Here is a 16,056-nt window from a genome sequence, read left to right as displayed (position 1 = left end):
TGATAACCTTCGAACCAACATCAAAGCTACTAGAGAATAGCTGGATGATCTTCAAACTCCCAATCCTTCTGATTCCTCCTCTATTTAGATTAAGGGCTAGACTAGAATACCTGTAAAACCCCTGTATAACCTTGAGGAGCTTTACTGGAACGAAAAATCTAGGGAGATCTGGCTCCTGTAAGGAGACAAAAATTCTCCCTATTTCCATAGAGTCACTCTCTTTAGGAGAAAAAGGAATTCCATTAGCTGGATTAAAATTCTCTTGGTACTGCTTTCACTGATAAGCTTAGCATAGGTACTTCTTTTGTGGATTACTTTAGAAATCTATACTCCTCCCAACCTCAGCAATTTCAAGATGAAGATTTAGAAAACTTACCATTCAAATTCTCCCCTGAGAATAACTCTTTGTTAAATCTCCCTCTCACTACTGAGGAAATAAAAAATTATGTCTTTCAAATGGGTGGTAAAAAGGCTCCTGGCCTTGATGGCTTCACGTGCTTGTTCTACCTGAAAAACTAGGATATTGTTGGAGAAGATGTTATTGACATGACCCAAACCTGTTTTAGAACTGGTCATTTAGCAAAAGTCTTCAATACCACCAATATTGCTTTAATCCTTAAGGTCCCTCTGGCTGAATCAGTTTCCCATATAGGAACATTGGCTTATGTAATTTCATTAATAAAATCCTATTTAAAACCCTGGCCAATAGACTCAAAACTTTGATGGATAACATTATATCTCAGAATCAAAGTGCATTTGTCCCAAAAAGAAGTATATATGACGATATCCTGCTAGCCAATGAGGCTGTCTATGCTGTCAACCATCATAAAAAGAAGGAGGGAATTATTGCTATCAAACTTGATATGTCCAAAGCTTATGATAAGTTAGAATAGTCTTTTCTTAATAAAGTTTTACTTAAAATGGGTTTGTCTGATCACTGGGTTAATCTGATTCATCAATGTGTTTCTACTGTCTCTTATTATGTTTTTTTGAATGGTAGTCCTACTAGCCTTATCAAACCCGAGAGAGTCTTGAGACAGGGAGATCCTCTCTCTCCTTATCTTTATATCATCTGTTTTGAAGCTTTATTTGCTTATATTGATACTTTGACCAGTAAAGGCATAGTTGAAGGAATTAGAGTTTGTAAGAATGCCCCTTGCATGACACACCTCTTGTTTTCTAATGACCCTCTTGTTTTCTAAAGCTATTGGCAAAGACTTTAGAGCTATTCAAGACTATCTTCAAAAGTATTGTTTAGCTTCTGGACAGTAAATCAACTTTGATAAATCTGGTATCTTGTTTAGTAAAAAGTTGCCTTCACCTATTATGAACCATTTGTCTAATATTCTAGATATCCATAACAGAGATCTAGGGACGAAGTATCTTGGCACGCCTATAGATTTTCATTCCTCTAATATCCAGACCCATATTGCTATTCTCCAAGATGTAGATGCTTGGATTACCTCTTGGCTTCATAGACTGTTATCTCAGGCTTCTAGAACTAATTTTGTTAAGCATGTTGGTCGGGTCATTCCTGTATACCAAATGGGTGCATTTTTTATTCCCAAGTACCTTTGCAAAAATATGGATTCTCACCTTTCTCAATTCTGGTGGGGAGAGATTTTTGACCCTAAGGATAGGAAACTACACCTTTTAAGATGGTATGCTTTGTGCTCTCCTAAGTCTGAAGGTGGTCTTGGTTTTAGGAAATATGAACTTAATAACTTGGCTATGTTAGTTAGAAATTCGTGGAAAATCATAGAGAACCCTGACAGCCTTGTAGGTATTGTGCTGAAAGCTCATTGTTTTCATAAGACTGGCTTTCTTAATGCTGCTTGTCCTGCTGATTGCTCCTGGACTTGGAGATGCCTCCATACCATTAAGGAGATGATTAAACCCTTTATTTCTTGGATTGTTGGGGATGGTAAATTTATTGATCCCTGGTGTGATAAAATGGATCCTTACTTTAGGTTCTGCCACCCCTAATGCATTAGTCCCTCCAGACCCTTGTGCTAAAGTTTCTTATTTCATTGATGATGCTACTAGATCCTGGAATTTAGATAAACTAAATAGTCACTTTGATGATGCTTCTGTTCAGAAGATCATCACCATTCCATTAAGCCAGTTATGCAATCCTGATAGGGGGGCTTGAGAGCTTTCCAATAATGGCAGATTTTCTTCAAAATCTGCTTACTTGGGATTAAGAGGGTCTGGACCCTCCCTAGTAATAAACTTTGGAAGTGCATTTGGAAAATTAATGTCCCTCACCGTATTCAACTTTTTACTTGGAAAGTTGCTAGAAATGTTCTACCTGCTAAAAATGTTCTTCAAACTCGAATGCCTATGCACTCTGTTACCTGTAATAGATGCTCTGATCCTCATGAATCTATTATGCATGCTTTTGTTATATGCCCTTTTTCTAGCCATGTTTGGAATCTCAGTGCCTTTTGTGCTAATACTTCTTCTTTTTCTTCGAGTTCTATGATTGATTGGCTAATTTTTTTGGTTGACCTTATTTATAGAATTCCTACTGATAAACACTGCATGCTTGTTGCTGTCATGTGGTCTTTATGGACTAGTAGAAACAATTTAGTCTTTAGAAACCTTCAGGAAAATCATGTTGCTATTATCCATAGAGCTAAGGCTATGCTCCTCATTGCTAAAACCAGAATCCAAAAACCACCTAGTCATACCATTTCCCTTAGTGACCACTGGATGCCCCCTACTTTTGGCTGGATTAAATGTAACACTGATGGTGCTTATGATAACATTACTAAGGATAATGGTGCAGGCTATGTGATGAGGGATTTATCCATCAAGGCTTCTTTCTGTGCTTCTATTGTCTTCGATGTGGAATCTGCTAAAGAGGCTGAAGCTAGAGCTATCTGGACTGTTTTGAAGAAGACTGTGGAACTAAAGCTAACGCATATCATAGTGGAAAGTGATGCTCAAGACCTGGTTTCCCAATTCTCAGCTGGATGTTTTGATGGGAATCCTAGAACTGATGCAATCTTTAAAGACATTCAATTTTTTGGTTCTTCTCTTAGTGATTTTATTTTCTCTTTCCAACCAAGAACTTGTAATTTTGTTGCTCATGAACTAGCTAAATGGGAAAAAAACAATAAGTCGTCTATGTACTGGTCTATCCCTCTTAGGCCTTTTTTGATTGTAGTAGTATGTAAAGGAAGTTGATCATGACTCACTAATCACTATCAGAATCACATTACCGCATGCAGCATCAGATTTACATGATTGTAGAATGCCTCAATTCTATCCAAGACATTTCCAGAAGTTATTTCTGCACGGGTGCACCTGCTCGTCGCATCAAATACAGGCCCAATGTGCCAGTACCCGGCGAGTTCTCGTCATATTTTGCTTTTGTCATGAAATCTTTGTTATGAAATCATTAAAAGCTGAGTCACACTGAAAATGACAAAAAGGACTATACACGTGCTAGTGTGCAAAATGGGAGAAGAAAAGTGTAAGATTTGGTCATTATGGAACTCGAATGAAACCATCAAAATCTTGAAAACTTTAGATTGGACTATCTTTTCAATGTTTATATGAATGGTTTTCTCCTTAATTACTTACAAGATAAAGTAGTCAAACTAACTTACTTACGTTGTTTTAAGTAGTACATAACTTTACATTTAAGTTTACCTCTTTGTGTCTAATTTGATTCAGTATTGTAGATGCGATATTTATAAGAATTATGTATCCAACTTCACAATAGTGATGAGGTTGCACTGCAATCACTGGAATTTAACTTAAAGTGTTTAAAATTTTGATGAAGTTCAAAGATACAATTAAAATATTATTAGTTTACAGTTTGATGTTTCGACCGAAGTTTATAGATTACTAATAGGGTTCATATTTAAAAATTTTGCATGTTATCTTAATAATTTAGGAATATCCGATAATGATGAATTCTACTAGCACATATATGTTACACTTTGTTTACATCAACTTATATGTTGTACGTTCTGTATTGGTGAGGGTGCAGGTTAATAGTTATCCATCCTGTCAGAATACGCTAGCCTTTTAGTCATTTTTTTTTATTAGTTGTTTTTTGTTGTTGTCGATGTTGAGACAATTCACTTCCTTTTTCTTCAGCAACTGTGCTTCATTTTTCATTTTCTTTTCTTCATTAACGAATTGTAGTTCTACCATGGTATCAAACTAAGAAATTTCAATTTCTAAGGTTCTTCGGTTGTTTTCGCTAATTACTTTCCTTCTTGATTTCACATCTTTTTGTTTACGATTCATGAATTTTCATCAACATCAATGGAACACCCCCATATTCGATCTTCAGAGTTCTTTTAGATCACTTAACAAATTTGGTTTCTCTAAAATTGTATGAAGATAATTACATCATCTGGAAAAATCTTGTGCTTCGTGTTATTCACAAACACAAACTTCAAAGGTTTCTTGCTCATGTGAGTTATTTTAGATCTAATGGTAGAGGTTCTGGTGGTAGATTTAGTGGCTTCAATCATAACTTTGCAAAAGGTGGTGGTAGAACTGTTAATTTTCAGTATGGTAGAGGAACTAGTTCTTCTAGTCCTAGTGGAGGAGGTTCTGGTCAACTTCATTCTTCATATCCATTTGTTATTAGATCATCTCCTAGTTTTGCAATCTTCTACTTGTTTGTCAAATATGTGCAAATCTAGTTATGGTGCTTTAAAAATGTAGAAACGGATTGAATATGCATAACAAACTATTCATACACCTTAAAGCTTAACTGCAATATTGTCTTCTGCTAATATTTTGGGTGAGAACCCTTGGTTTGCCTATATTGGTGTTTATGATGATATCACTCATGATAATTCTAAATTACAAGTTACTTCTACATATGAGGGTATAGAGGAAAGTCAAGCAACAAACCATACTTTTAATCTAAAAAAATGTTCTTTTGATACTTAAATATTCTCAAAACTTGCTTTATGTGTAAAATTCCATTTCTAATAAAAAAATTTATATAATGCTTGATTCATCTGGGTTCTTTGTGAAGGACTTGTTAAATAAGATTATTCTTTTACAGGCTCACACAACCAAACAAACATCTTTCCAGTTCAAACTTATTGGAGAAATTCATTATATCAATCAGATGATTTATATCGTAAACAAATTACATATTCGACCCACATTCAATAACAAAAACATTAAAAAAATGAACATAAAGATTGGTTAAAGAACTATCATAAGTAGAAGAACCGGTGCTTCTACAAAGAATGAATAATACACGAAAAAACATAATGTATGATAAAACTTTTTGAAGAACTAAATACAAAATTGAATTGAGCCATTTCCAGTAGATTCAACATAACAATACAAAAGTACCTTTCATCTAATACCCATTGATTTACCATCTTTATTTAAACACAAAACTCTATCCATTTAAAATTCATATTGATTCCGTTCTTTAAGTATCCATCTTACTATGGGTTTTTTCAATTTCTTTATTTATGCGCTCACTAGTACCACAATTAAATTTTCTCGTAAGCTACAAAAAATTTAGGGAAGAGAAAACGAAAGGAGAAGGAAGTGGTGTGGGCGTCCCGAAGAGACTTCAAGAAATAATATGTTTGAATTTCAAGTTTAGGTTTAGGATATTTTATACTTTTGATGCATGGATGTGTTCAAATTTTTAACCACTTTGTTCTAAAAGAGTGGTAAGTATTTTTCTGTTAAAAAAAACATGAGACAAAGAAGAAGAACAATTGAGATTGAGAGAGGACATGAAGGACATTTGATAATAGTTTTTACTGTGTATAATAATAATCAACTCAAATTATCGTATTTCCCACTCAAATTATCGTATTTCCCTTGTTTTTGTTAAATTTTGATTTACATCTGTTTATCATACATACTTTTTTAACAACACGTGGAATGTAAAAACACTTGTCCCAACGACTTGGATGTTTGATTGTTACCAAATGTTAGCGTTTAAACCACATTTTACAATTTGTACATGCATTGTAAAATGTCTACAATAAAGGAAAAGAAATCACTAAGCAACAAACTTATTATTTTGTAAATTCCTTTCCAGACCCAGGAGGCCCCTTTAGCATGAGAGGAATGAAAGGGGTTGGAATTTGGGAAATATCTGAGTTTCATAGATAGGGCCCAAAAATAGTTAGCCTGATGAAAAAGTCTCCAACCATATTTGGCAGTTAAAGCTAGATTCCAAAGTCTCATATTCTTCATGTCGTTCCCCCCATTCTCTTTATCCTTGCGAAGACCACTACGAGCTTTAGGGTAAAACCTTTTTTATTGCTATCTTTTCCCCACCAATAGTCTCTCACAAGGCCCGAGACTTTCTTAACAGTGGCCACTGAAAGAATGAAAGTGGACATAGTATACACAGGAATGGTCTCTAAGACAATTTTGACCATAATATTCCTCCCAACAGGATAAAAGTTGAGACGATTCCAACTCTTTAATCTATTAGACATGTTATCTACCATGTTATCAAAGCAGTCAATCTTGGATCTTCTAGTAAAGAATGGTGCTCCTAGTTATTCCTCGTCTAAGGATATCCTTTTCACACGGAGAATGCTTATAATATATTTAACCAAAGAATTAGAGGTCCTGGAGAAGAAAATCCCATACTTATGATAATTTATCATTTTCCCGGAGGAATCATCATAGGAATTCATAATTTGTTTGAAATTTTTACTTTGGAGGATGGTAGCTTTGCAGAAGATGAGGCGGTCATCCGCAAAAGAAAATGACTAATAGAAGGGCATTTAGTAGAAATTTTGAAACCAGAGATTAAACCTTAATTCGACATCAGACATAGTCCTAGAGAAGGACTCCATGCAGAGAATAAAGAGATAGGGTGATAGAGGATCACCCTGTCTCAATCCTCTAGTAGGGTTGAAGAAGCTACAAGGACTGCCATTAAACATGATGACCACATAACTGATGCTAATACATTGGTATATCAGATTACACTAATGTTCACTGAATCCCATTTTGCTCAAAATGTCAATCAGGAAAGGCCATTCGATTTAGTCATGTCAATCTTCAGACCCACAGTGTCAGTATTATTGTTTTTCCTCTTCATAACATAAATGATCTCGTGCTATCAAAATATTGTCTGAAATATGTTTCTGGTTAACAAATGCTGATAGGGGGAATGAGGTTGGGAAGAAGCGGTTTCATTCTTTTAGCAATAACCTTAGAAATGGTCTCGTAGACTATGTTACAAAAGCTGATAGGCCTATAGTCGGCAGCCGTTACATTCTATTCGCAATATCAGCCGTTACACGCATATTTCAAATTCAGCCGTTTATCGAATCTCTTGGTAATAAACTAAATATTATAAGGACTACAACTGAAATAAATCAAATATTATAAGAACTAAAACTGAAATCTATATATTGTCATGTCTCTAGAGATCTAAAACAGAAGCACAAATTAACGAAAATATCTCTCGCAGTCAGCTTCTTCTAGCGTTGCAGAACAAAGGGGTGAGTTCATCGTGTAAACTCTGTGATTCATCGCCAGGTTACTTCATACAACTCGAAGATTTTGATTTGAGTTAAAGTTTCGTGCTGAATTCATTTTAACTAGACAAATTATTTTCATAGTGTGGGGAACTCAAAATAGGGTTTTTTTAAGTCATTGATAGATTCAGTATTAGGTTTGAAATCAATGAGTTGAGATTTAAAAGGGATTTTTGAAATTTGTGGTGATAATTTTGATTTGGGAATTGTTTTGGTTTATGGCCTGGCACTTTGTTATTCGAGTTTGTTTGCATGTATTAGTTTACTCCAGGGATTGAGCCATGGAAGTGTTCGACAAAATGTCGATTAGAATTTCTTAATTATGCACATATAGTGAAAATGCACAAGTTTGAACCATTTTGAAACAAGTTTTGATTTTTTTGTTTGAAAATTCTTTGCTTAAGTGTGTTTAAATTCTAAACAGAGCAGGCCGGAGAAGCGTAGAAAAGCAAGTTAAAAATGGAAGGAAGTGGTAGGAAGAGTTTCACAAAAATGATAGCTGTGGTATTGTTAATAGTGGGAACATTATCAGGACAAATTTATGCATCTCGTGAAACAGAATATGATGCATGTTTCAACAAATGCTTTGATGACTGTACTGAGCCAAACCCTGGTGGTGATTTCGATTTTTTTGCAAAATGTGATGAAGATTGTTACGCTTCATGCACAAAAAATTCTCCACTGGACAGCCGTTGCAAGACCATTGTAAGTATACAATCTTCTCTGCTCTGGTATTTTAAAATTTTGTTTAATACTATGATTTAGGTATCGTCCAATTTCGTACTCAAGTCATTGGTATATTATTATAGAATTACTTTAGTGACGCCCCTCAAAATTGTACTTTCGATACAAATTTTTCTTGATGTCAATTCATAACTTGTATTTGATGCATGTGTCTGGTTTTGTAGGCTAAGATTAGTTAAGGGAGGAGGAGCTTCACGACTAGGAATAATACTGCTTGCTATATATCGAAGGGTAAAATAGTTTTCATATTAAATTTGTGTTCTAGAATAATCGATTTCGTTGTTGAACTGATATTATTGGGTGTTGGGTTTTCTCTGGTTGGAAATCTGTAATTAAATCTTAAATTTGATCACGTAATATATGAAGGCAATCGTCAAAATTACTTTGTGAAAGTAAATGCTTTATTAGGATATATAAAACCTCAACGTATTCATTTGTCTATACTATATGAAAGCTCATTCTAACGTACAAAGAATTAAGGTTTTGTAAATGGTTGTTTTAGTGATTGGGAAGTGGTTTTTATTATCCATTCTGGTGGGTTTTGTGTTCATGGTAAGCGATGTTATTGGTGGTAGGAGTTTGGTAACTGTGGAGGAGAATAAGCAGCATGAAGGTGTTGATCTTGGTGAGATGATGATGAAGGACGAAGCAGATTTGTTTGCGAACGGTCGTGGTGGTGGAATGGGTACTAGTGGATGGAAAGGCTCAGAGTGTCCACTCATCTTTCACAGGTGAGGTTGTCCGAGAAAAACCTGTTTGTAGTGGAACTAGCTATGGTAGTAATGGTGTTAAGCACAATCTAGACAAGCAACTGGTGAAAGGGGATCATGGTAGCAGTGATAATGAAGGAATATGTGGTGGTAGTGTGGCCGGAGGAATAGGTGGTGGCTGTGGGATGCCTCAGGTCTATCTAATGCCAGCATTTCCAGAAGCTTAGGCAAACAATACTTCTGCACCTGCTCCTTGCATCATATACAGGCCCAATGTGCCAGTACCCAGCAAGATTTCATCATATCTTTGCTTTGTGAAAGCAACTTAATATTCTCTTACACCTGGTAGCTGCTTTCGTCATGAAATCATTAAAAGCTGAGTCACACGGAAAACGACAAAAAGGACTGTACATGGTAATGTGGAAAAAGAGGGAGAAGGACGCTTTGTTTAACCATGACTCAGTTTGAGAAGCGGCAACAAATGACCTCATTTCAAGTTACTTGGCTCCTCCGCCGGTAGCATATCCCGATTTCATCTGAAGAGAAGATTTCACTAAACCGTGTTACATCAGATGGACAAGGAGTCGATTCTTGGACACGAAAAATCGACTAACACATGCAATTGTTTCCACTTTTATGCCGAATAAACCTTTATTAACTAAATAAATACGAAAGTGCAAGATTTGGTGATCGTGGAACTCAAATGAAACCATAAAAATCTTGAAAACTTTAGATCGGACTATCTTTTCAAGGTTTATGCGAATGGATGTCCCCTTGATTGCTTACAAGATAAAGTAGTCAAACAAACTTTCTTTGTTCTAATTATATCATAACTTTATATTTAAGTTTAGTAATTTGCGTCTATTTTGATTCGGTAAATTCTGAATTTGATATTTAGAGTACTCAGAGTATCTCCAATGTAAGTCGTAAAGATCTTGAATTAGTATGACACATAGGATTTATGACATTTTCCATCAATGTTTCTTCTCCAATGCAAGGGTGAAGGTTATGGAAAAAGATGATATGGCTAAGTGAGGGTAAATAAGAAAGTCTAAATAAGACTTTCTTCATGACCTTGAGCCTTAGATCCACATCATCACTTGTCTCTAAATTTAAATAAAAAGGTGTAGGTAAGACCTCGAAGATTGGAGACGGACTTTAGGTCAATTTTTTTATATTTATTTATTTTTATCTTTTAGCAAATGACCCACCAAAAAAAGGTGATAATAAGACCTCCACCTAGGATGACCTTGACCCTTTGCATTGGAGATGCTCTTAAAGTACATAACTTTATCAATAACAATGCCAATGAGGTTATACGAAAATCACCGGTATTTAATGTAAAAAATTTGGATTTTAGTTTAAGGTCGTCAAATCAATCGTGAAGTTTGGAGATGCAGTAAAAAAAATTTATTAGTTTTTAATTTTGGTATTTTGCTTGAAATTTATAGACGACTAACAAGGTTCACTCTTAAAGATCTAAAATCATCTGATAATGATGATTCTAATAGCATATAAATGTTACACTATGTTCGCATCAACTTATACGTTATCTGTTTCATATTGGTCAGAGTGCAGGTTAACAATTATCCAGCATGTCGGTTTACGGTATCCTTTAAGTCATTTCTTTTATAAGTTGTATTTTATGTTGTTGTTGTGTTGAGAAAATTTACTCCCTTTTCTTCCGTAACTGTATTTCCTTTTTCACTTTCTTTCCTCCACTAATGAATTATAGTTCTGTCATGGTATTTGACTGAGATATTCTAAATTTCTAAAGTTCTTCTATCTTATTTACTTTCATTGGTTATTATCCTTTTTGATTTTCCATTTCACATCTTTTTCTCTATGATTCATGAATTTTCATCATCATCATCAATGGAAAACTCTCAAGTTCAATCTCCAGAGTTCCTTTAAATAACTTAACGAACTTTGTTTTTCTAATATCGGACGAAAATAATTACATCACTTGGAAAACTCTTATATTTCATGTTATTCGCAAACACAAACTTCAAAGGTTTTTTATAAATCTTATCTATGGCATGTTTAATACACTACAAGAAGAAATCAAGACAAAATAATTGAGAATCCTCTTTACTCTGATTGGTTAGTCGAAGATGCAACAATTATCATGAGGAATCATTCGAAAATTAATGATTCGGAGATTGCTTACTTTTCGAGATCTACAACTTCATGTCATCTTTGGACAAGCATTGATGAAAAGTTTGCTAGATCTTCTTCTAGTTAATCTTAGCGCTAAAAAAAGGTTTTAAATCCACTTATGCTTTAATCCATGGAGTAAAATCGTTATCATATCATCGGCTACCACTACTGAGAATATTTATGACAAAAAATTTGTTGTTGTTACTCTGGATGCTCTTAATTCTGATTATATACCTTCTGCCACTTCTATGATACACAAAAATCCACATGTTAATTGTATTGAGCTTCATACTGATCGCTTAGTGAAGAAGTTAATAATCCACATGTTAATTGTATTTCTATTATTGATAGAAGTTAATACTTCTATCAATAATAGAAATACTTAATTAGTAAATAAATCGATCTTTTGTTACTCATGTGAATTCTTTTAGATATAATGGTAGAGGTTCTTGTGGTAGATTTAGTGCCTTCAATCGTAACTTTGCAAGAGGTGATGGTAGAACTAGTAATTTTCAGTGTGTTGGTGGAATTAGTTCTTCTTTATTTCTATGAGAGATTCTGGTCAACTTCATTCTTCATATCCTTTTACTATTAGACCATCCATTGGTTCGCAATCTTCTATTACTTGCACTCTTGTTTGTCAAATATGAGAAAATATGGTTATAGTGCTTTAGAATGCAGTAACAGATTGAATTTTCCGTACCAAAACATTCATACACCTCATCATTTAACTGAAATGTTGGCTTCTTATAATATTTTGGGTGAGAACCCTTGGCATGCTGATAGTAGTGCTTGTTAGAACATAGCTCGGTTGAACCCACTAAGCGTTGGTATGTCAAGTTTGGTTGTCATATTTTAGTGAATCAAAACTCAATTAAAGAGTCGCTTGATTATGTACTAGAGACAACTTTATATAGGTTAGGCTAGAAATATTAGGATAATGAAACATACAAGTATTACTCGAAGACTTGAAGAATCTGAAGAAGTAACAAGCTACATCGACGAAATCATCCTTCCTCTTGAGGTTAGTAATATTTTGACTTGAACTGTTTCATCCCCAACGTATCTTTCAAGTCGTGCTTTATTAAAAACATAACTGTGAAGTTGTGAATGATTATATTCTAGTAGACATTGTGTTAAGGAATTACAATACGAAGTATAACGCTTATATTTTGAACTTCGTATATAAGACATCGACATAATCGTATGAATGTTATCGTGATTATGTGTATGGGTATGGGTGAAGATTTCGTCTTAGGAAACAATGTTTACATTCGTTTAAAGGAAGTACATTCATGAACTTGTTTTATGAATCGAAAGGGAAATCACTAGGCTTATTTGTATTGTTATTCATTGCATATCTTTGGATCTTCTTGAGAATGTTATCGTGATTATGTGTATGGGTATGGGTGAAGATTGACTAACGGTTGTTGAACTTTGATTGAACCTAGTTTGTTTATTCTTGAGAATCTGCTCTTCTGATATAAGATTCACTCAAAGTAGATCGAAGTGTCGACGGGATCTTTAGAACTGTTTGTAGATCTAAAGACGTCTTGTGATAATCTATTGTTAAGAGACTCCCTTATGTGCGTGATTGATCACAAGAGATTCAAGTTGTGGTGTGTATGTGTTTATTGAAGATTTAAGAAGATTTGAAGACGAAGAAGATTTCTTATTTGGGTTCATAGTCTTTGGTGTGCGCAAAACTTGATCGGCTGGTATCCAACTATAATCGGTTTATCTTTGATAGATTTGATTGATTAGTTGTGTAGATCGGCATCACTATATAGTATCTTGGTAGATCCTATATTTGATTGCAAAATCTAAACTCTGCTACTTTGGTAGTTGTTGGATAGATAGATCTAAACCCGACAAAGGAGTTTATTGGATTAAACATAAGAGCCTTTGTCTAACTCATATCACTGAGATTGAATAGATTTGTTACCGAACAGATTTGTTGTTCCTTTACTGTTTAGAATATGAACCAAAGGAATTGTACCAGTGCTTGCACTTATTGAATATCGGAAGCACAGGGATACTGAAGAAACTAGGTGAACTATAGGTTTAGTTGCTTAGTCTCAACTATAAGAAGTTGGTGTGATTTTGTATAGCGGCTTAATTCTGTGAGTATTCAATTCTGGACTAAGTCCCGGAGTTTTTCTGCATTTGCGGTTTCCTCGGTAACAAAATCTTGTTGTGCCATTTACTTTTTCTTTCCGCATTATAATTGTTTTATTATAATTAAAGTAAATTGCACTTTGTACGTTAACATGGCACTTGATATTGATCCTATTGGTTTCGGTTATTACTGTACCTTTTATCAAGTGATCACTTTGTTGTTGTATTGTCTCGATTCCATATCCACAGACAATCACACAAAGTGTATTGATTTTCTCCACTTGCCTTTGGTATTTAATTCACGAGTTAGGCCAGTTCGGACTAACCCTATATCAAGTGGACACTGTGTTGAAATATTCCCTGAGTGATTGTTGCTCCAAGAGGTTTATGCACAGTGGTTTTTTATACGGTGTGATCAAAATAAAAGATTGTGGTATATTTGGGTACCCTCGTCTTTTCAGTGCTAATAATCATATCACTCCTGATTATCTTGTACCACAAGTTACTTCTACATATGCGATTACTGAGGAAATTCAAGCACCAAATGGTGAAGTTGTGCATATCACTCATGATGATTTTTCTTTTAAGTCTATATTAAACTATACCTTTAATATAAGCAATGTTCTTTTGGCACCTAAATATTCTCCGAACTTGCTTTCTGTATAGTTGTGTATATGTTCATTTCAAATAATCATTGTTCTATAACATTTGATTCATCTGGTTTCCTTGTGAAGGACTTGTCAACTGAAATATTCTTTTACAATTCGCATACAGTAATATACTGTGTTCACTTTGTTTCATTCGTACAAGAGACTTGCTTACCCATATTTCCAAATAATGAAGAATGTTTGTAGTTCTTTATCATTAACTAATGTAATGAGTACCCCTATTTTTTATAATTATTGTCATTTGGGGATAAGTCACAAACTTTTGTTTTTTTATCTTTCTAGTCATTGTAGTAGTCAGCCTTTAGAAATATTACATCTTGAACTTTGGGGTCCATGTCCTATAAATCCATTTCTGGATAAAATTATTAACCTACTATAATTGATGATTGTTCCTATTCTGTTGGGTATTTCTTTTGTTTGATAAATATAATTTTAAGAAAGTGTTCTTTCAATTTAAAGCACATGTGGAATATCAGCTACAATGTTCAACTAAAGTTACTATAAATGGTGGAAGTAATGAATTTCTCAACAAAGAACTAACTTCATTTCTTCACGTACATGGTATTGTGCATGAAGTTTTCCTCATATACATGAACAAAATGGTGTAGATGAATCAATGCATGGACACCTTGTGGTGACGGCAAAGCTTTTCTATTTCAAGTAGGTATTTCAGCAGCCTACTGGGTGGCGGATTTTAGTACTGAAAATGTCACTATTAATAGACTTCCAATAAGGTTAATAGGCTTTAAGTTTTCTTATGAAATGATTTTTCACATACCACCTGATTACATGTTTCTTAGATCTTTTGGTTGTCTCTGCTTTCCATGGTTTATGTTGCTCACAAACTTGCTCCACGAAGCATCTCCTATATTTTTATTGCATATAGTAATAATCATAAAAGGTATATGTTTTTATGCATCTACTGGAAAAGTGTATATTTCTAGACATGTAAACTTTCAAGACTCTGTTTTCCCTCTCAAAGGCATTAGTCATCGTCCTTCTGGCACCGTTGGTGCTTCTGTTTCTACCAATGTTCCTGCTACTTCCTTTGATATTTTAGCTCCTGAGATTATTTCTTTTGTTGCATCTGACATTGATGGTACATCTAATCTTGATGATGCTACTCCTCCTATTTTTGTCGTTGGTGATTTTATTCCTCAACAACTTTATTCAACTAGTGAGCCTTGCCTATTATTGTACCTACTACCACTAATTTCTCAATTATTAATGCTCACAATATGACTGCAATAGGCAAATATGGTGCTTTCAAGAAAAAGTATATTCTACCAAATATTCTCTCTGCACCTTTGATCAATAGTGGAGATATAAGATATTTTTAACTCCTTTGCTTGTACTGTTAGCTCCCTGACAAAGTGATGCTTTAAATTGAAATAAAAAACATGATTGGAGGAGCAGGAGATAACATTGATGTTGTCACAAAGTAAAGAAGGTGCAATAAGCAAGAAAATATGCAGATCTTTTAAAAGATTGCACACCCATAAGACTTCAACAACAAAATTAGCCAAATTTCTGAACCCATCTTAAGTAAATGACCTTTCCACAGTTTCTTGACTTTTGGTAGATCATGAAATGATATTTGATCCAAAAAAAGATATAGTCCACTGACACTCCTTCTTGAGTCAGGATCCCTAAACCAATAAGCATCATTATAAAGCAATGAACTGCAGATAAACCTTTACCAAACAGAATTCCATAGTATGGTATCCTTAATATATCTTAAAATCCTTTGGCACAAACAAAATGATCAGATATGGATTCTACATACGTTGACAAACTTAAAAATCTCTTACATGTCCATTATCAATCAAGCTGCAGATATCTTCACAAACCGTTTCTGTGGTTCCATATTTTGTTTGCTTAGACACAAGTTGAAGGGGATAATTAATAGTACATAACTGTTACACTCTGTTTACAACAACTGCTGTGGTATCGGTTCTATATTGGTCGGGATGTATGTTACCATTCATCTAGCATGTCAATGTACATTGGTCAATTAGTCATTCCTCTTATAAGTTTTATTTTATGTTGTTGTCGGTGTTGAGATAATTCACATTCTTTTCTTTTGCAACTGTAATTCTTTCATTTCTCTTATAAGTTTTATTTTATGCTTTCATGATGTTCATA

At 34.3% G+C, this 16,056-nt stretch overlaps 1 protein-coding gene and 1 long non-coding RNA gene across 3 annotated transcripts; both read left to right on the top strand.

Annotated features, from left to right (window-relative positions):
* Window positions 1–722: 722 nt before the first annotated feature.
* Window positions 723–2,152, top strand: LOC113306297. The gene is made up of 4 exons (XM_026555249.1): window positions 723–883; window positions 1,001–1,143; window positions 1,352–1,924; window positions 1,971–2,152. Exons 1-4 carry the CDS (start codon window positions 723–725, stop codon window positions 2,150–2,152), a joined length of 1,059 nt encoding a protein of 352 aa, XP_026411034.1.
* A 5,240-nt stretch (window positions 2,153–7,392) lies between these two features.
* Window positions 7,393–8,669, top strand: LOC113306687. Of its 2 annotated transcripts, none has more exons than XR_003338790.1 (3): window positions 7,393–7,475; window positions 7,941–8,216; window positions 8,420–8,669. It is a non-coding gene; the product is annotated as an uncharacterized LOC113306687 (long non-coding RNA). The 2 variants fall into 2 exon arrangements; XR_003338789.1 differs by having other exon boundaries at window positions 7,936–8,216.
* Window positions 8,670–16,056: the final 7,387 nt, after the last annotated feature.

Source organism: Papaver somniferum, chromosome 8 (assembly GCF_003573695.1).
Source record: "Papaver somniferum cultivar HN1 chromosome 8, ASM357369v1, whole genome shotgun sequence".
Classification (NCBI taxonomy): Eukaryota; Viridiplantae; Streptophyta; class Magnoliopsida; order Ranunculales; family Papaveraceae; genus Papaver; species Papaver somniferum.
This window is presented reverse-complemented; position numbering and strand designations above follow the sequence as displayed.